A 22,657-nucleotide genomic window follows, 5' to 3' on the forward strand; every position below is an offset into this window, starting at 1 on the left:
TCATTTTTTAGGGAATTCGATAATTTATTTTCAATTTTAACAAAAGACGTTAGCTTTGAATAGAGTGAATTAATTACATTTAAAATGTCACCTTGCAGACCTAGTTTCTTTAATTTGTAAGTAAGGTAATTGTGGTTTATTGAATCAAAGGCAAATTTTAAGTCGACAAAAGTAACACAAATTCTGCCCCTTTTCTTACTAAAATATTTGGATACAATTGAGTTCAAAATAAATATATTGTCGAGGGTTTGATATCCTTTCCTAAACCCCGCTTGCTCCTGATTCAAAATGTTACATTCATCTGTCCAGTCTATGAGTATATTATTGATGATATAAAGGAAAGCCTTAGCTATAGTTGGTATCAGAGATGTCCCTCTATAGTTTTTTCTTTTTTATGTATTGGTACTGTATAATTACATTGGTGGCCCAACGTTGATGGAAATTCCCACTGACAAATATTAAATTGAAGAGAAGCTTAACTTCCTCATATACAAAATTTGGGACATTTAATAATATTTCGCTCGTGATACCATCAATACCCGGTGGCTTTACCCTTTTTTGTGCTTTAAATGCACTTATGACTTCATCTAATTTAATTTCTGTGTTCAATATTTGATTGACATAGGGCAAGTTGTCCACTACGTTTGCAATTTTTGGAAGTGTTTGCTACCGATTGTTATCTTTGATGCAATATACATTACTAAAGTGTCGATGCCATTCCATTAATGAGATTTCATTTGATGGATTGTTTTTTTCTTCTCGGAGGTTTCGCCAGAATCTTTTATTATTGTTATCTTTGATGAGTCTTATTATGCTTTTTCTTTTTGTTTTGTAGTAGTCTAGTGTAGTAGTTTTTTTTTGTAATTGTTTTTAGTATTTATATATATATTTTTTTAATTCCTCTGTTTGAAAATGTCTAAACTGTGATCATTTTCTTTTAACTTGTATTTTCATGGTTATACATTTTCTATCATACCAGGTATTATTATTAATTGCTTTTCTTGATTTTTTATTATTGGTTTAATAATGTCTTTACATGCATTGTTGACGGAATTTTCAAATTAAGTAATTTATTTTCGCTGATTGCCAACATGAAATTGTTATCGATTTCGTCCATGTACACATGGCACCATCTATTTCTAAATGTTTGAGCATAGTCATCTGCCCATGTGTATTTGTATCTAATATCCATTTTTGCTTCAATTTGGGTTGCGTTGTTTTATTTTAGCGGTCGAACTGGTAATGCCAAATGATTATTTCCCTTTAGGATATGACGAGTAGGAAACACTTGCAAACTAATAGACAAAATGTTAAAATGTACCTTCACTTGTGTATACCAACAGGAAATAGGTTCGGTAATCCGAAAATAACTATGTGTATACAGTACATTGCTTTTTATGTTGTATTGTTTGTTAAACAAACCACGTACAATGTACTGTATAAGGAACTAAAACATACTTTGCAAAACAAGTTTCTCAACAATATTTATATAAAGGGTCTTTATTGTTACGGAGTTCATCAATTCAATTGAGTTCATCTTTAATTGATTTTGGCAAAAGAGTAACAAAATAAACATAACCCAAGTTAATATGTTAGGCACAATACTATCCCCTTGGCCGACTGCAGTTCTTTTTAACACTGAATTATATTTGCTTCATGAATTAAAACGTTAACATCATTATGAAAAATAATAAACTGGCAACTGAACATAAAGATTCATGAAAGATCAAACTAATAAATATGCCACTTACTTTTAAACAACAGTAATAATTTTGATATCTAATAGGCCTAGGCTATTTTATGTTGAAGTCAAGTTTCTGCCCTAAATATTGTATTTTTGTGCATGATTGTGCATCCAATTTTATACTCCATTTTCCCATGTTTAAGATCTACAATATTGTCTTTCTGTAATTGACACGGAGTGACACAATATAAATATTCATTTCTTACAATGGTAATCTTTTCCGGGTGATTATTTATTTATCGTTATTCTAACTTATAGTCGTGAACGACACTGACTACACATTGAAAATCATGTCTTTCGTAAACTATTTGTCAAATGTTCTCCATCCGGTTTTAGTAATTCTCAGTGTGAGTTGTCTAATATCGTCTTCAGGTATGTTAAAGAGTAGAAGTAATCTTTTTCTTTATATTTGTTTGTTTTTTTCAGAGGTGGATTCAGACAACGAGTGACAATATAGACTAAAATGGACTGGTAAAGTGAACACTTAAGGAAGTAAAATGTAACAAATGTTTAATCATTTGCATTTCTCTTTCCTGTTACTCTCTTTTCATGAATTAGTTTTAACTGAAATGTGTTGAAAGTTGAGAATTGAAAACATTAATCAATTATAATTATTTTGCAGATCCATTGGATATAACATTATATTCTCGCACACCACTGACGACATCTAGTAGTTGGTTTCGAGGATACGCACTTAATGAAGACAGAGATATTAGGAATTTATCAATTGGAATATTATACAAGAATATTGATGGAAAAGACAACGTTACTTGGAATGACACTGATGATGTTACCAACAGACAACCACAAAATAAAGATATGCCAGATGGTAAAATATTTCCCACGAGTAGCAGTATTACATACAGAGTATTCAGAACCCACACTTATCTAGGTGTTGCTGGCTTAAGCGCTCAAACTGAGAAAGTTGGTGTCTTCTCATTTGAAGCAAAGAAAAACGAAGTAGTCACAAATTCAGCAATTGTCTTATCATCCGCTTCTGGTGAGTAAAGCAAAGATATCCATCATTAACTATATACATGTTTCATTCATTTGTGTTCATTGTAAGATGTTGACACACACGTAAAGCTTATGAACCGACTTGTTAATATTATTATTTATTTCAAATATAATTTGTATAGCCAACATTGCAATGGAGTACAGAACCATGACAGTCGGTATAGGAGAGTTTGTCACTATCAATCTCAGTAAAGGTGGTGATCTTAATGATTTACGTTGGAGACATAATTACGGTGAAGAAATACACAATCTGAGGGGTAATACGTCTGCTGTGATTGAGAACATACGAAGAAAAGATGATGGCATATATGAATGTTATACAGGTGATAGACCGGAAGGTAACCATGGTATTATGAGACTTATTGTTAGAGGTAGGCCAACGTATACTAACCATTTATCTTGTTTTATCTATTGGCATAAAGTAGTTGTATTAAAAGCATTCTGATCCAAATCAGATTATAAATTTTGCACTATTTGATTGATGTTATAATGTAATGTAAAAATAATAAAATAATAAATAACTTTTTTTGTATAATAATAAAGAATATATTTATTCGTATAGGCCAAATGTGGTCATTATGGTAGTTAAAAAATACTAATATATAAAATCGCACCCTTTATTGCAAATTATGTTTAACAAAATATTTTCTATTAGCTTGTCCCTCACCAAAATGGAATACTTCAGGCTGTGAACAGGATTGCCCAGTATGTTATAATGGCGGAGTGTGTGACGATAAGACGGGTGTCTGTATTTGTCCAGCAGGATTTAAAGGCGATGCTTGTCAAAATGGTAATAGGCCTACAGTAACTATATTGTACATAGAATGTGATTTACGTTGGTAAAGTCGCTAAATATATTGTGATAATTTAAATAGAATATTACTGATTGATGAATTATGTAAAGGAAATTACCTTAATTAATGTTGAATAAAAAGAGAACACGAAAGATGGAATCAGGAAGGGACGCCAATAGATGAACTGATTATGTTGAAATAACATAGTGTATAAGACCAATTCCAAATAATGAGAGGAAAATCATGATTCGACGTTTCTATCTTTTAGTAGATCATCATCAGAAATGACAATAATTCATCAGGGAGAGAACCCCAATTATAGGGGTTGTGATTGAAAAAGGGGGATTTTCGTATCTAACTTATAATTGTTCAAATAAATGTTTTAATGAAAAACTTTAAATTTGTATTTGAGAAAAACATAAAATAATCTTTTACTTTTTAATAGGTTGTGGAACTAACAACTGGGGTCGTGACTGCCTTAATGTTTGTGCTACTGGTGGGAATTGCAGAGGAGCTCTTTTCTGTCCACCTGACCCAGTTGGTTGTGCATGTATAGATGGTTTTGGAGGAAGATATTGTGAAGCAGGTTAGGTTTTAATTAGGTCTATTATCATTATAATATGGCAAAGATTAAAAGAACAATAGTAAGATTGTTTATTTTCAGGAAAAAAAATACATATTACGTAATATTTTGGTAATATTTTGCTGTATTCAATCGTAAAATGATTGTTACTTCAACCGAAAATAGCAATCAAAATCAAGGTGTGGAGTCAGCTTTGTTATGTTCTTTTAATTGTATTTCATTTTAAAATACATTCATATCATTATAACTATTTTGATTACTATGTTGCGCATGGTTGGTGCGTCGCATCTTTTCGATTTTGTATAGGAACTTTTGTGTTTCGTACGCCATCTAATGGTATCAAAGAAACCTCAACAGATGTTTCAACTGCCAAACAAAACATAAGTTCTTATAAAAATGTCATCATTTAAGAGCAGGACGAATTAATTCTGAATTCTGAATCTAGCTTTATTATTACTATTACAAATATCTACCATGTCATGTCTTTAAGTATGTGAGGATGGATACTATGGTGGTGATTGTCGGCAAAAATGTAACTGTGAGAATTGTACTCAAGAAACAGGATGTACTTCCGGGTCAACGTGTTTGTCTGGTTACACTGGTTACATGTGTCTAGGTAATATGACTCATCAACATGAAAATAAAGCTCAGTGAACTAACATGAATAAACATGTTATACGTAACACCTCTCTAGCTTTTATGTCTGACCCAATGACAAACTCGCAAGTTGTCTGGTAAGGTTATCAAACGTTCTACACAAGTTTCAACAACCAGAATTGCTTACTTGGCTGAATTGAATAATTTGCTGCTAAATTATTCTATTAGGCCTAAACTATACGTTAAATTTTTTTTTTTCTTTTACATTAAACAATTATTTACCTTAGTTTAAGTTTCTAACATAATAATTGTATCCTTTGTTTGGAAAGAACCTGTGTCATGCCTATCCGGATTTTTTGGTGTGTTGTGTAACTTTCCGTGTCACTGCAAAGACTCTGAAGATTGTAATCGAGATGGAAGTTGTACTAATGGATGTCATGAGGCTTGGGCTGGATCAAAATGCAGCATAGGTAACAACGCACATATGTTATACAGAATAATTATACTTTTGTGGTGTTTACTGAATGAATGAATAAATAATGGAAACTAAAGCAAAGAGAAAGACGAGTAGGAAACCAGAAAAGAAGACGGACGTGTATGAAGCTAATGGAAAGAGATGATGACGAGAACGAGAACGAGATAAAGTCACATGACCATTCTGAATATACGGTAAAATATCTAAGTTTTCAAATATAAAAAAGTTATTTTATGTGTTTCAATATCTAGCATTACCATACCGCACTGAACCGCCAAGTGCTATAAACCAAACAGCAACTACTTTAACGTTTGACGTCACTTGGATTCCTGGTGAAGACTATGGAACAGGAATAGTTACAAAACGGAAGCTTTCATACAAATCATCGGAGATGGATTCATTTATATCAATAACTGAACCAGATAACGATTTATTTCTTGTTGTCGATAATCTCACCCCAAATACAAAATATCAATTCTACTCTCAATTTTCGAGGATGGTTGGTGGTGTTGAGGTTGATGGACCAAGAAGTACAATTGGAACAACAAACACCATCTGTTCAGGTAAGTTATACAATTGCAAAAAATATATATATTTTTATACAATTGTTTTCTATTGGATGTGATAACCTTCCTATTATTATATTAATATCAATACATGAAACATTATTGTAGTAGTAGTAAGTATTATTATTTATTTTACCGTACTAAGACTCTTACTCAGTTTTTTAAGATACTACTAACGTGGTTTATAGGAATTAATTATAATTTATTTTAAACCGAAACTTAATGTAGTATATTTAGTAGAGGATTTTTAAAAAAAATGTTGAAAGATTTTTTAATGTTGTTGCTTAATGTTTATTTCAATACTAATCCATTTAATAAAATATAGAACCGTTGGAAATACCCGGGCTAGAATTGAAAGCTAATGAAGAAACCCACATTATATTAAGCTTAAAGGTAGGTCTATAGGATTAGGGTTATTGAATTAAATTGAATTGATCACTTTATTTCAGAATAAATATTCCATAATATACAACAAAAATTAATATAAAACGGAAAATCACACTAAAATTGCATTTTTTCCCACTTAGTGTAGATATGTGAATATTGTAACAGCTAGTTTGTAGTACACCTAACATTTTCACTAATCACACTTCTTAATCTTAAACCATTAACTACATACTCGTAGAAAGAGGGAATTCTTCTCGTGGCAAACATGTTACTAGCCCTACAGTGCTTAGGTAAGTCTAGCAACATTCCCAATAAGTTGTTATAGCACACCTTCAGAGATTTTAAATTGATGTTTTACTTATATTTCCTGTAAACAATGTTTACGTGAAAAGTTTTTCCCTATGGCCCAAAGTTCTCATCCCTTATCTTCTTATTATTCTTCCAAGCACGCTTAATTTAAATCTTCGTTAAATTTTCAGCCAGTTTCTAGTGATTATGATCGAATCCAGTGTAACTATATTCTTCGATATCAAGTGCAGTACTCGGAGATTGATGGAAATTTAACAGATGTAGTTAATACAACAAGTAGTTCTCAATTAGAAGTAGAACTATTAGCATTATCAAGTTGTACTGCTTATGTTGTAAACGCTCGAGTTGTTAATAATATGGAGATTGCTGGTAATTGGGGAGACGATGTGGTGGTACAGACAGCGCCCTCGGGTATGTGAAATTAGTAAATTGTTCTTATATGGGATAAAATGTAACCGTAGAGTACGTTACACATATGTGAAGTTTCAATGACCTTCGAGTAAGAAAATATGTCAATATTATAGCTAGAAATGCATAGTGATACCGGACCGACAGACAGACCGACAGACCGACAGACAGACCAACCGACCGACCGACCGACCGACATAGTGAACTATAGACTCGCGCCCACGCGACTAAAAACATTAAATGACCGAGTTTCATTTAACAAGAGACACGTTGGCCATTTTAAATCTTTTTATCTAAAACCTGATACCAAGAGTAGTAATTTACATTTTTTTAAACCGATTTGAAAAGAATTAAAGAACCGTACTAAGACTCTTTAAAGATACTTTTTTAAAGATACTACTACCGTGGTTTATAGGAATTAAATATGTTTATATTTTGTTCTACATTATGTAAATTTATTATTTTTAATACTTCTGATTTACTATTATAGTGCCATCAGTAAAAAGTAATTCATTTGTAAATGGAACATATTTGCTTATTAAGTGGAACGCTTCTACATGTGACATCCCAGGTTATCAGGTGACCTACCATTATGAACTGTCAGGTGGAATATTTCAGCAAGGAACTACAACACAAACTGAAGTTGTATTTGGTGAAGGAATTAAGTCATGTAAAGAATATACATTCACAGTCTTAGCGTCATATTCAAACGTTAATGGGACATCTAACACAAAGAAATTTATGTCAGGGACAAATTGTGATACATCAGATGACTCTAACTCAAACTTGGGTTCGTGATAAAAAATATTTGGTGTTTTTTTAAATCTTTTTTTCCCCATTTCAATAATAATATTTTTTTTATTAATCTGGCTTAACTGTTAATCTAACACTTGCTTGAAACTTTGCATCGAGACAACATGCAAAGTAGTTTTTTATAAACATTTTAATTTTCTTTTCAGGTTACATAATAGTTTTAGCATGTGGTTCATTGATTGCAATAGTTATCGCAGTTGCTATCATCTTTATGATATTTAAACGGTAAAGTAAAAATTCTATGTAGTCATATTAAACAATTCAAAATGAAAATTATTTAGTAACGGTTTTCATGCACTTGTTTTCCATTAGATTTAGACGAACTAATTCGAAAAAGGAAAGCAGTTCTTCTACTAGTCAACAAGACGTATGTGCATTAGTCCTAGAAACAGACTATCAAACCCTGTCTAAAAAATATGAACAGAATGAATATGAAGGTGTTCAGGAAAATGTTGAGAATTCTGCTGATGAACCAATCTACACAGATCCTGACCTTGCATTACAACAGGAACCCGGACCTGTGTATAACAACACAGAACTAGATAATGAGGAATACAAACCAATTGAGTTATCTAAGCTACATGACTATGTGAGGAAACGTCAATTAAGCGTTGAAAATGGGTTTGAGAAAGAATTTAAGGTACGCTACAACATAATAAAAACTCATTATATATTTCCTTGTCTACCAACGAAAGTTTTTGTTACTAGTAACTACGAAAGATTTTTTTTAAGTTATTGGTAGAATTCAAGCAAGAATCTCTTGCTTACAGACCTATGTTAGACAAAATGGAACCATACAGTATAGAGTAGTAATAGTCAGTTTGATTCAAATGATTCATTGTGAATTTAGTGTTGAAAATAATATCCTTTTAGGTATCCCAACAGGAACTTGATGACAACAAGTCTTTCTATTCTTGCAAAGTTGCCGAATCCTTGGGCAATAGAAAGAAAAATCAAAATCCTAATGTCATTCCATGTAAGTTCTTAATTAGTGTTGTTTTACTTAGCAATAGAAGCTTATCAAAACAAGAAATACTGTTTATGTATTGTTTTTGTTTGTTCTCTATAAATTTCGAAACATGATATGAAAGGTGTTTATTTAAGATATTGGGATTTCAACAAATAAATAAATCATTAATCATTAAAACTAAACAACTTTATTTCAGATGACAATTCTCGAGTAGTTCTTGATCTGCTTGATGATGTTCCCGGATCTGATTATATAAATGCTTCGGACGTAGATGTAAGTTGCTTATGTGTGAGAAGACATTATTGGCAATAAATAACCTAACTTTATTGTACAATGGCCTAAAAACTCGGGAGTTGGATAAACTATAATATCTTTGTGTTGAGGTATTCGAACTCGTATCCACTGTTCATTTTATGTATTAAGCAATGTTTTCGTACAAAATCTCATCTCAATATTTAGGCAATATTTACATATGTATGTATTTCTATAATATGGGACCGAATCTTATGCTAGGTATGAAAATGATCATACCGATTTATCGGATCATATTTGAAAGAAATACACTATAATAGTATAATAATAATGAATACAATAATCATCTTTTGCTTTCTTGTAGGGATGCTATGCACCACGTGAATTCATTGCATGTCAAGGTAAAACATACATATTTCAGTTACGTGGTCTCCGCCGCAAAGGCCCGAACTACATACATATTACATATCTAATTAATGTTATCCATTACGTTTATTGTAGGGCCTACATTTGACTCCATCAACGATATGTGGAGAATGATCTGGAAGGAGAAGTCTATGCTTATTGTCATGGTTACAAACCTTACTGAAGCAAAAAAGGCAGGTTATATATTTGTCCCCATAACGGTTTTTGGAGTAATACAGTATGCTGGAGTTATACGTACGGTGCCCAACCTGTTTTCAAAATAAGATTGAAATAATTTAAAAAGTGTGTAATTTAACTCGATTGTAAAATTTCCTTTTAAATTGTTAAATGTATTAATATATTTCAAAATTATTTGTTTGTATTATAGCAACTGTGCGAAAAGTATTGGCCAGACTTAAGCTATTCTAAAGAATTTGGAAAGCTTCTTGTAACGAACGCCGAAGAAACCGATTACGGGTACTATGTATTTCGTAAACTTAAAGTGCAAAAGGTAAAGTAATACTATGACAATTTTGACTTGAAATTAACATTGTAAGTTAGCATGACTAACCGATTGGAAATTTTTATAAAATCGTTTCTAAAGCAAATGTGTGCTGAATTTTCTAATGAAACTTAAACTAAAACTTCAGATACCTAGTTCTTGTTTCTCTTTACGTATTTTCACCAATGGATTTTTATTCCAGTATAGTTATGGCAAGCCATTTGTACCATAACGTTTTTTCTTGTTACGTTTGTTAAGCCGAAAAACTACAATAATTGAATGGAACTTTTCACCAACTAATACTGTGTGTATGCCCTAGAACTAATATATTATTATTAATATTAACTTTTGCTCAAAAGGTTGGTGAAAACGATAGGATCCACAATGTGTATCAGTATCATTTTACTGAATGGCCAGAAAAGAGTGTTCCCAGCAAAGTTCCACACTTGATTGATTTCATCAAGAAGTTTAGAAAAACTCAACTGAGTTATGGTACAGAAAGTGGGCCAGTCATCGTACATTGCAGGTAGGCAAATTAAATTAAGTTTATAATATATATATATATAAAGAATAATACGGTTCAAACGTACCATCCAAATCTTACAGTTTCTTCAGATTCAAAACATTTTTTCCAAATTTAAATTTGATATATTCGACAAATGCAACAAATGTTAGTTATGGTTGGTTACATCTTAGCATGCAAAGAAAACTTTATTTTTATAATTTTATTAATGCTATATATCGATAACTTACTGGGAAATACAATAACGTAAGTAATAACTTATGTATAATAGTTCAGGAGCCGGTAGAAGTGGAACCACGATAGCTATAGCAGCCATGTTGGATATGTCAGATAAAGAAGGGAAAGTAGATGTGTTCAACTTTGTACGAAGCATGAGACAGAAACGTATCCAAACGGTTCAAACAAAGGTTGTACAGTTTAATTAAACACAAATTAAAATATTTTATTTCATTCATTATTTTCTTTTTCTTTGTTCTTTTTGTATATCTTTTTTGTTTTGTTTTTCAAATGTTGTATTGTGTATCTCTCGGGGTTTTCCCAATGTTACTGTTTGTTTTTTATCTTTGCCATATTGGATCTTCTTTTACAGTCTAAATAGTCCACGTATACTCCTATTTACTTACACTAAAATGACCACTCTTAAATCGAGTTAGAAAACTTAGACAGATTACACAGATTACAAAACATTTGAAATGTTTATATTCATACAATTTTTTTTCTTAGTCTTTACTAAGTTTACTTTCGTATTATAGGAGCAGTATACATTTATCTATGCCGTTCTACTAGAAGAGTGGTTCTGTGGACAGACTATGATTCCTGTTGATGACATACAAAAAATAATACAAAAACAAAAATTGAAAACTTCTTCAGATTTTGAATACCAACTAAAGGTGATATTAATTTAATTTCAATTATCTATATTGTAAACTATAAAAAAAATTTCAATCCAGCATTTTAATTATGAGGATAAAGATGATATGTGAATAAGTTATACAAACAAAATGACTTATTTATTAGATAACATTGTTTTTAACTAGACTTTGAACAGCTTGTTTCCTCGTCATGTGGATGGTCTTACGTCACATGCAAGTCGACCAGATGAACAAAAATACCAAGATGTTTTGTTTTGTAAGTTGAATAGATCTATGTTTTTGGAAAGATGCTAAGAATAACGATGGAATATAAAACAGTAAATAGAATGTAATTAAGAAAAAACGTCGTTGTAGACTATTAGCTAAGAATAACGATGGAATAATTTATAAATAATAAAAAGTAAAACTAAAGTGAACCGTCGTTATAGGTGATAAAATACCTAAAGTATGTTCATTTTTTAGTAACTAAGGGATGCTTCAGTTCAGAAGTTGAAAGTGATGGTGATTACGTTAACGCTTCGTTTATAGAGGTAAGTCCATGACCAAACGACAGAGATGGCAGATAGTGTGGATAGTTAGATGCGAGTTGATGATACCTAGTTATCATTGGAACGATCTTGCTTATTAAATAGGAAATACAGAATTTTGATGCGTCAAATTATTTGAATAGGATCAAATGTTTCTATATAATGTTTATTGTAGTTTGTTTCTTGCGGACTTGTACTGTAAACGCGTCTACAGTTGTACTAGGAAAATACTTTTTATTACGCTAAGGAAGGGATTTTACTTTACTAGAATTGACAAACTTATTATGCTTCTTCTAAGGAAAAGGATACGATTTTTTTGACTTTTACTGCTACTACTGTGTTTCGTCTGCCTAACGCGTCTATGCACTACAAAGTGACGTAAATGATTACGCTTATGCTAAGGAAAATGATACGATTTGTCTGCGTACCTCCAAAATGCGTTTCTCTTACAGTAGTCATAGGTTGTGTGCCAGTATGCCAAAATATCACAAAAATATACTTTATTTAATTTAAATTTAAGTTTTTAATAGTCATGCTTCGTACACATTCTATTTCTAAGCATTCCAAAGAGGATCATGCTTATATCGTTACGCGGACTCCATTGGCTGATGAAACTAGTGTCGATTTCTGGCGTATGGTGTGTGACTATAAATCTGACGTCATTGTACAACTAAATGAGATGGACGATCTGACGAATGCAGTGTACCTCCCAAATAAGATCAACCAAAAACAGATAGTTGGTGAATTTACAGTCACAATCAAGTCAACGCATCAGTACGATTTTTTGACCAAGAAAAAAATCAATCTAGAAAAGGTTGTTATTAAATATTATTTTGTGTTTAGTCAGTAGAATTTGGAAAAGCATTTATCAAACAAACTAAAATAATAGACTAGAATTTAATTCGTCACTTTGACGAATTATAGGTGATCATTTTTATCATTTTACTGAAATTAATTTTTTTTAAACATGCACGTACGTTAACATACGATCGGAAAATGTTGATGTATGCCATCCTATTATATGCTTATAGTGCTGAGTTGTGCCTATATGCCATATACAATATGTACAGTATATACTGTATATCTATATACAGTGTAGCATAGGTGAAATTACGGAACACACATGTTCTAATTTTTTGGCATGATGACGTTATCAAACTAAACTTTAAGATGACAATTTCGAAAGATAATTAATTGAGCAAAAAAATATAAGATTTGGAAAAAAATTTGGCACGTAGAAGCGCTGTGCGCGCTCTTTGAATTGTGTATAACTTTGACGAAAAATATGAAAAAACTACTTTTTCACTTCAACTGGCCATATGTTAACGTCACAACATCCGATAGCCTTAATTTTTATATGAATTAATATCTACATTTCATCAGCTTTCATAATAAATTATAATCATCAAGGTAACCTTCAATTCTGAAGAGCTGTAAGATATTCAAATTTACTGCGAAGGTGAAATTACACGGCCTACGTTATTCAAGTTTTTACGCGTGATGACGTCATTAAAATGAAGATAGTGTCAACTCATGACAAAGATAATTAATTAAGCAAGCACATACTGAAAGTTGTGCGAAATTCGAGCACACATAACCAAGATGCGCTCTGTTGAATGTGATAACCTACACAAAAAGATAACAAATCCTAATTTTTAAATTCAAGTGGCCATTTGATGACGTCAAAACATTTTGTACGTAAAATGAGTACATGAATTCATATCTACAACTCAATGGCTTCCAGAATAAGTTAAAAAAATCGGGGGTCATCTTGCATTCTGAAGAATTATTTTCATTTTAAAAAAGACCTATTTTTCACCATTTTCAGAACTTTTGTAAAATTAATGTGCGCATTTTGTCATTTTTAACGTGCTCGTATAGCGTTATTTTAAGTCGGAACTGACTCAAATTTGGTGAATGTACTTAGGATGGTGAGTAGAATGAGATTTGTAAAAAAAATTCATATTTTTTACGCTTTTTAAGTATCGCGCGCGCAAAAACGCATTTTTGCGCAGTAATTTTTTGAAACACGCAAATGGCCTAATTCATGCTCTAAATTGATCAAAACTTAATTTTGAGCGTTTTAAATTTTTAACGCGCGATATCACGCGCATGAACCTACGTGCGCGTGCGTTTTTATTTGCTAATATTTTTACCCTTGATCTGAAGTTTACGTGTAGTGAATTTCATTAATATATGATAATGAATTATGGAGATATGATTGATAATGTGATTTCGCAAAATGGCGTATAAATGTCGTCACGGATGAGTGATCACGCTGGAAAGCTTATTAGGATTAAGTTATATTATTTGAAAGATATTCTGAAATTTTTGTAATCATTGACATTAAACTTTTTTAGATAATTGTTACACAAAATAGTGTACAGAAACAATAAAAAGAAAAAAAATAAAAAAAATAAAAAAAACTAGAATTTAATTCGTCACTTTGACGAATTATAGGTGATCATTTTTATCATTTTACTGAAATTAATTTTTTTTAAACATGCACGTACGTTAACATACGATCGGAAAATGTTGATGTATGCCATCCTATTATATGCTTATAGTGCTGAGTTGTGCCTATATGCCATATACAATATGTACAGTATATACTGTATATCTATATACAGTGTAGCATAGGTGAAATTACGGGACACACATGTTCTAATTTTTTGGCATGATGACGTTATCAAACTAAACTTTAAGATGACAATTTCGAAAGATAATTAATTGAGCAAAAAAATATAAGATTTGGAAAAAAATTTGGCACGTAGAAGCGCTGTGCGCGCTCTTTGAATTGTGTATAACTTTGACGAAAAATATGAAAAAACTACTTTTTCACTTCAACTGGCCATATGTTAACGTCACAACATCCGATAGGCTTAATTTTTATATGAATTAATATCTACATTTCATCAGCTTTCATAATAAATTATAATCATCAAGGTAACCTTCAATTCTGAAGAGCTGTAAGATATTCAAATTTACTGCGAAGGTGAAATTACACGGCCTACGTTATTCAAGTTTTTACGCGTGATGACGTCATTAAAATGAAGATAGTGTCAACTCATGATAAAGATAATTAATTAAGCAAGCACATACTGAAAGTTGTGCGAAATTCGAGCACACATAACCAAGATGCGCTCTGTTGAATGTGATAATCTACACAAAAAGATAACAAATCCTAATTTTTAAATTCAAGTGGCCATTTGATGACGTCAAAACATTTTGTACGTAAAGTGTGTACATGAATTCATATCTACAACTCAATGGCTTCCAGAATAAGTTAAAAAAATCGGGGGTCATCTTGCATTCTGAAGAATTATTTTCATTTTAAAAAAGACCTATTTTTCACCATTTTCAGAACTTTTGTAAAATTAATATGCGCATTTTGTCATTTTTAACGTGCTCGTATAGCGTTATTTTAAGTCGGAACTGACTCAAATTTGGTGAATGTACTAAGGATGGTGAGTAGAATGAGATTTGTAAAAAAAATTCATATTTTTTACGCTTTTTAAGTATCGCGCGCGCAAAAACGCATTTTTGCGCAGTAATTTATTGAAACACGCAAATGGCCTAATTCATGCTCTAAATTGATCAAAACTTAATTTTGAGCGTTTTAAATTTTTAACGCGCGATATCACGCGCATGAACCTACGTGCGCGTGCGTTTTTATTTGCTAATATTTTTACCCTTGATCTGAAGTTTACGTGTAGTGAATTTCATTAATATGTGATAATGAATTATGGAGATATGATTGATAATGTGATTTCGCAAAATGGCGTATAAATGTCGTCACGGATGAGTGATCACGCTGGAAAGCTTATTAGGATTAAGTTATATTATTTGAAAGATATTCTGAAATTTTTGTAATCATTGACATTAAACTTTTTGAGATAATTGTTACACAAAATAGTGTACAGAAACAATAAAAAGAAAAAACTAGAATTTAATTCGTCACTTTGACGAATTATAGGTGATCATTTTTATCATTTTACTGAAATAAATTTTTTTTAAACATGCACGTACGTTAACATACGATCGGAAAATGTTGATGTATGCCATCCTATTATATGCTTATAGTGCTGAGTTGTGCCTATATGCCATATACAATATGTACAGTATATACTGTATATCTATATACAGTGTAGCATAGGTGAAATTACGGGACACACATGTTCTAATTTTTTGGCATGATGACGTTATCAAACTAAACTTTAAGATGACAATTTCGAAAGATAATTAATTGAGCAAAAAAATATAAGATTTGGATAAAAATTTGGCACGTAGAAGCGCTGTGCGCGCTCTTTGAATTGTGTATAACTTTGACGAAAAATATGAAAAAACTACTTTTTCACTTCAACTGGCCATATGTTAACGTCACAACATCCGATAGGCTTAATTTTTATATGAATTAATATCTACATTTCATCAGCTTTCATAATAAATTATAATCATCAAGGTAACCTTCAATTCTGAAGAGCTGTAAGATATTCAAATTTACTAAGAAGGTGAAATTACACGGCCTACGTTATTCAAGTTTTTACGCGTGATGACGTCATTAAAATGAAGATAGTGTCAACTCATGATAAAGATAATTAATTAAGCAAGCACATACTGAAAGTTGTGCGAAATTCGAGCACACATAACCAAGATGCGCTCTGTTGAATGTGATAATCTACACAAAAAGATAACAAATCCTAATTTTTAAATTCAAGTGGCCATTTGATGACGTCAAAACATTTTGTACGTAAAGTGTGTACATGAATTCATATCTACAACTCAATGGCTTCCAGAATAAGTTAAAAAAATCGGGGGTCATCTTGCATTCTGAAGAATTATTTTCATTTTAAAAAAGACCTATTTTTCACCATTTTCAGAACTTTTGTAAAATTAATATGCGCATTTTGTCATTTTTAACGTGCTCGTATAGCGTTATTTTAAGTCGGAACTGACTCAAATTTGGTGAATGTACTAAGGATGGTGAGTAGAATGAGATTTGTAAAAAAAATTCATATTTTTTACGCTTTTTAAGTATCGCGCGCGCAAAAACGCATTTTTGCGCAGTAATTTTTTGAAACACGCAAATGGCCTAATTCATGCTCTAAATTGATCAAAACTTAATTTTGAGCGTTTTAAATTTTTAACGCGCGATATCACGCGCATGAACCTACGTGCGCGTGCGTTTTTATTTGCTAATATTTTTACCCTTGACCTGAAGTTTACGTGTAGTGAATTTCATTAATATGTGATAATGAATTATGGAGATATGATTGATAATGTGATTTCGCAAAATGGCGTATAAATGTCGTCACGGATGAGTGATCATGCTGGAAAGCTTATTAGGATTAAGTTATATTATTTGAAAGATATTCTGAAATTTTTGTAATCATTGACATTAAACTTTTTGAGATAATTGTTACACAAAATAGTGTACAGAAACAATAAAAAGAAAAAAAATAAAGATTTCATACAATAACAATAGGTGATCATTTAGCATTCTAAATGATCACCTAAAAAAGAAAAATAATAATAAAGATTTTATACAATAACAATAGGTGATCATTTTATTCTAAATGATCACCTAACTAGAATTTAATTCGTCACTTTGACGAATTATAGGTGATCATTTTTATCATTTTAATGAAATTAACATTTTTTAAACATGCACGTACGTTAACATACGATCGTAAAAAGCTGATGTACGCCATCCTATGACATGATGCATAAACACTTATAGTGCTGAGTTGTACCTATTATGTGTCATATACAATATATACAGTATATACTGTATATCTATATACAGTGTAGCATAGGTAAAATTACGGGACCCACATCATGTTCAAATTTGTTGGTATGATGGAATTATCAAAATAAACTCAAAGATGACAATTTCGAAAGATAATGAATTGAGCAAATAAATATAAGGATTGGAAGAGAATTTGATACGTAGAAGCGCAATGCGCGCTCATTGAAATTTGTATAACTTCGACTAAAGAAATCTAAAAACTACGTTTTAACTTCAACTGGCCATATGATAACATCACAACATCCGATAGGCTTAATTTTTATATGAATTCATATCTACATTTCAACAGCTTTCATAATAAGTTATAATCTTCAAGGTCACCTTTAATTCTGAAGAGCTATTAGATATTCAAATGTATGGTGTAGCTAAAATTACACGACCTAGGTTATTCAAGTTTTTACGCGTGATGACGTCATCAAAATAAAAATGTTTACAACCCATGAGAAAGATAATCAATTCAGCAAGCACATTCTAAAATTTTTGCGAAAATCGGGCTCAAATAACGGAGATGCGCTCTATTGAATGTGATAACCCACACAAAAAGATAAAAATTACTAATTTTTAAATTCAAGTGGCCATTTGATGACGTCATACCATTTTGTACGTCTAATGTGTACATGAATATGTATCTACAACCCAATGGCTTCCCGAATAAGTTAAAAAAATTAGGGGTCACCTGCCATTCTGAAGATTTATATTCATTTTAAAAAGGCCTTATTTTTCACCATTTTCAGCACTTTGATGCAATTAATTTGCGCATTTTGTCATTTTTAACCTGCTCGTATATCGTTATTTTAAGTTGGAACTGACTCAAATTTGGTGAATGTACTAAGGCTGGTGAGTAGAATGCGATTTGTATAAAAAAATTGCATTTTTTACGCTTTGTAAGTATCGCGCGCGCAAAATATTTTTTTGCGCAGTAATTTTTTGAAACACGCAAATGGCCTAATTCATGCTCTAAATTGATCAAAACTTAATTTTGAGCTTTTTAAATTTTTAACGCGCGATTTAACGCGCATGACCCTACGTGTGCGCGCGTTTTTATTTGTTAATATTTTTACCCTTGACCTAAAGTTTACGTGTAGTGAATTTCATTATTATGTGATGATTAATTATGGAGATATGATTGATAATGTGATTTCACAAAATGGCGTATAAATGACGTCACGGATGAGGGATCACGCTGGAAAGCTTATTAGGATTAAGTTGTATTATTTGAAAGATATTCTGAAATTTTGGTAATCATTGACATTAAACTTTTTGAGATAATTGTTACACAAAATAGTGTACAGAAACAATAAAGATTTCATACAATAACAATAGGTGATCATTTAGCATTCTAAATGATCACCTAATAATAATAAAGATTTTATACAATAACAATAGGTGATCATTTTATTCTAAATGATCACCTAATAAACCATGCGAAATTCTTTCAACAATAATTTAAAATGGAAGATTCTTCCCTAGTTTGTTACTGGATACTGTATGACCCAGGCCAATTTACGAGCGGTAACGGTAAGCGGAAAACCACGTAGCTTGTCCCACGTAGAATCTGCATCTACTGTATCGTGAGCGGAAACAACCACCAGTCCGCTCCTTCGCTTTGTGTGTAAATGGTCATAAGGAATAACATAGGTTCTATATTATTATTACCGTTACCGCTCGTCTCTGTAAACTGGCCTTTAGGACACCGAGTGTACTAGTTATATTTTCTTCAAGGATGATACTGTAAAACGACGAATTGTTCTGTATGAGGTTAACCAATGGCCAAAAAACGAAACTGTTCCCGAAGTTGACGCCTTTGTTAAATTCGTTATGACAATAATGCAGCGATCAGATGTCACATCATCACCAATCACTGTTCATTGCAGGTAGGTATAAACAAAGTAAATAGGAATATCAATTTATATTAGTATCTGAAACGAGGCTGGTTGTTGGTTAATAGGTTGGTTAGGTAGTTTGGAAACTTTAATTTCTAGTTCCAGTTTTTTAAAGTTCAGACTAAGCTAATTTACTGTATTGGAGCTGTGTTTTTTAGAAAGTTTATATAGATCCAAAGGCAAATTACTGAAAAAAATGAGAATAGAAATTTCAATAGAGAAACAAAAAAATAATCAAAAAGCTAAATCAACACGATAAAATAACCAGAAAGAAATAGCAAAGTTTTGTTTTTATAATGTATTATACATGTGAGTAAAAACAAAATAACGTGGAATAGTAATGATGTTGGTTATGTTGATTGGTCAGTTAATTTAGACATGGGCCTGCGCCGTGATATAGTAATGATAGATTTTGGTAGGTTAGGTAGGTTAGGTAGTTTAGACGTAGGCATGCAGCGATAAGCAAAACGCCTTTCTTCGGGTTTCTCAGACTATTACTACTATTAATACAGTAACTTGGTTTAGTAAGTTACTGTATATTGAAGTTTGTTTTAACTGCAAGATTTTTAAGAAAGGAAAACTTATAAAATATATATTATATCTTTATTCAGAGACGGTGTTGGTAGATCTGGATTATTCTGCCTAGTTTATTCAGTGATCCAGAAAATGCGAGAAGACAAGATGGTGGATGTATTCCAAACACTTAAAGCACTGAGGTCAGCATGTCCTACTGCGGTGGACTCCGAGGTGAGTTTCTTTTATTTTGTCTGTTTCATTCTAACGTTCATTATTTTTTCTTACCATGCTATAGTAAGTATGATATAATATGTTATTATTGCAAAATTGTTTGTATAAATTACCGTTTAAAATGATTGCATTTTTGTTTTGTATGTTGTAGGTCCAGTACAACTTTTGCTACGATACAGCCCTGTGTTATCTGAAAACATACGAGGAATAAGAACTAAAATAAATGTAAATAACATTGCTGTTCGAAACGATGGAGCGTTTTAAATTGTAAATTTTGCTGTAGTCCTACTACAAACCTAACTAAGATTAATGTACATAATTATGTAGAGGGGGATAGACCTAGCGATGGACAAAATTACAAACTTACCTATACTCGAATCTGGAATATAGTTACGATTAAAAGCGCTAATAATAGGCCTAAATAAATCTACAACGTAAAAATAAACTCTAGCTTAAGGAAGGTTTAAGTAACTAGGCTCTTGCTTGTAGAGCTCAGATGTTTCAAAATCGTATATCAGAAATACTGAGAAGAATTGCGTAGAACTAAATGTTTTCAGTTACTGTGGATAGATTGAAAGAATAATTGAGTTAGTAAAGTATAAAAAAGTTTAGTCAAGCTTAAGGAATGTTTAAGTCACTAGGCTGTAGAAGTGATTTGTAGAACTCAGATGTTTAAAAATAGTATATCGGAAATAATGAGAAGAATTGCATAGAACAAAATGTTTTGAAGAAAATCATTGGGTTAGTAAAGAATAAAAAGATTTAGATTTAAATTTAAAAAAGTATGATGGTCTTCAAATAATGTGTCTGAAACGACTGATAAACTATGGCACCAAGATACAGCGTCTACAGTAGGCTAGATTATTGATGTTTGTTTTCATTTTAAAAATTGTGGTATTGAAATTAATAAAAGTAAATTTCGTTGACATAGCCATGTGTATAATAGGCATTAATAAACATTGAACATTATAGCTGCTACAGACAGTTATTTTTTTACTATCTTGATTTTTTATTTTGCGCATGCGTGATCAAGGTAAGAGAACATCTCAATCAAACGATTCTGAACCATTTTACTATGCATAGCATACATTCACGATGGAAGAATTCAAGAAGTAAACATTTAAAAAGGAACCAACATCAAAAACTAAGCACTATGCCTAAATGGTACCTTAAGACAGGGTGTGTAAAACAAGAAGGTGTACAAATGTGTTCGTAATTTCGCCATGTTCCAACTTTAACAACTACAGATGTGGTTAAAACTTGAAGTAAAAACGTGACCAAACATGTTCAAGTTGAACATGAAACAAATGGCGGCCTTAACAAACACGGTTGGGATGGAGTTTCAATCATTTAATTATTAATTTGTTTTCTTAAACTTTTAAGAAGACGACCCAACCTTAAAGAATGTGATTGCCACCACCAGGAATTGTGAAACAAAACAATTTAAAACAGCCCTCAAAGCAACTACCTGTCTATACGACCCAATCTTGTTTTCGTGACAAAACAATCGCATAAACATTCGGGAAAAAGCTTTGACTTTCAATTATAATTATAATTTTTAGTTGGAATGACGGAAACCGGTCGCTTTAACAGATCCGATAATAATTACTTATTCACTTCTCAATTAATCTTATCCATGTAATAGAAAAATTGATATCTATTATATAAACAGTTACCGTTACGTTATATGTCACTAAAGCTTGGTTCCCACTAGAACGCAACGCAAGGACGTAAACGCAACGCAAGCGTTTTAACCAATGACAAGCGAAGTTATAGACAGTTAGCAATCACAAGCGAATAAGCCATCGCTTGTGATTGGTCAATTCACTTGCGTTGCGTTACGTCCTTGCGTTGCGTCGCTAGTGAGAACCACGCTTAATATGGCGCAACGTTACTAGTTAACGTAATTTATTAAAACAACTACCTACTAAGTTATTACACAGTTACTACTCAATAGAGCACATACAAATCACAGGTGAAGGGACAAGATCTTACATAAGCCTTAAATCTAAAATCAAATAGAAATACTTATGACACTAACCTCATTCCTTGATCTTGTATCACCTATATTCCACTTAATAATCTATGGTGCGTAAATAATCCAAGAAATTTTATATCAATCTCCATTGTGTATAATAAATAAGACATATAAAAAAGAACAACTTCTTTAACGGCGAAATATCAACGCCATGACACATTCCATTGAGATACACATTGACGTAACGTATTTAAATGTTGATCATTCCTACATCTCGCAAGCAAGACGAACGACATGATTTCCACAACTATGCGACGACAGTTTAAAACATTTCTTACGTCAATAAATTCCCATAATAATAAAAATGATCAAAAACATGTTATATCAATTATTGTGTATAAGACAGAGAAACAACTACTTCTTAAACGGAGAAAATTCAACGCCTGTTCACATTGAACAACACACAGCGACTGATAACAACAACGGCATATTTCCA

The 22,657-nt window shown here is 31.6% G+C and overlaps 2 protein-coding genes across 3 annotated transcripts in view; one reads left to right on the top strand and one right to left on the bottom strand.

Annotated features, from left to right (window-relative positions):
- The window catches only part of LOC144842958 (tyrosine-protein phosphatase non-receptor type 1-like), a 46,244-nt gene extending 23,797 nt beyond the window's left edge, over window positions 1-22,447 (bottom strand). The window contains exon 1 of the mRNA XM_078699583.1: window positions 22,225-22,447. The gene's annotated coding sequence lies outside the window, so the exon portion shown is untranslated. The remainder of the gene's footprint in view (window positions 1-22,224) is intronic.
- On the top strand, window positions 1,980-21,165 carry LOC144842929 (uncharacterized). 2 transcript variants are annotated; one of them, XM_078699534.1, is made up of 27 exons: window positions 1,980-2,116; window positions 2,367-2,744; window positions 2,884-3,132; window positions 3,417-3,551; window positions 4,001-4,141; window positions 4,629-4,754; window positions 5,065-5,205; window positions 5,462-5,773; window positions 6,102-6,169; window positions 6,643-6,883; window positions 7,371-7,670; window positions 7,840-7,918; window positions 8,006-8,333; window positions 8,567-8,669; window positions 8,860-8,936; window positions 9,280-9,316; window positions 9,417-9,514; window positions 9,709-9,831; window positions 10,182-10,348; window positions 10,617-10,752; window positions 11,098-11,235; window positions 11,383-11,473; window positions 11,680-11,747; window positions 12,304-12,558; window positions 19,276-19,427; window positions 20,048-20,183; window positions 20,335-21,165. In XM_078699534.1, the coding sequence occupies exons 1-27, from the start codon at window positions 2,035-2,037 to the stop codon at window positions 20,392-20,394; spliced, it is 4,221 nt and encodes a 1,406-aa protein (XP_078555660.1). In that variant the 5' UTR covers window positions 1,980-2,034; the 3' UTR covers window positions 20,395-21,165. The 2 variants fall into 2 exon arrangements, with proteins under 2 accessions (XP_078555660.1, XP_078555662.1); XM_078699536.1 differs by having other exon boundaries at window positions 2,884-3,099.
- Window positions 22,448-22,657: the final 210 nt, after the last annotated feature.

Source organism: Antedon bifida, chromosome 5, assembly GCF_963402885.1.
Source record: "Antedon bifida chromosome 5, ecAntBifi1.1, whole genome shotgun sequence".
NCBI lineage: Eukaryota > Metazoa > Echinodermata > Crinoidea > Comatulida > Antedonidae > Antedon > Antedon bifida.

Coding starts and splice junctions, on each gene's coding strand:
- LOC144842929 (XM_078699534.1), top strand. CDS start 2,035: ATGTCTTTCGTAAACTATTTGTCAAATGTTCTCCATCCGGTTTTAGTA. Junction 8,670..8,859: donor AAATCCTAATGTCATTCCAT/GTAAGTTCTTAA, acceptor ACTTTATTTCAG/ATGACAATTCTCGAGTAGTT. Junction 12,559..19,275: donor AAAAAATCAATCTAGAAAAG/GTTGTTATTAAA, acceptor ATTTTCTTCAAG/GATGATACTGTAAAACGACG.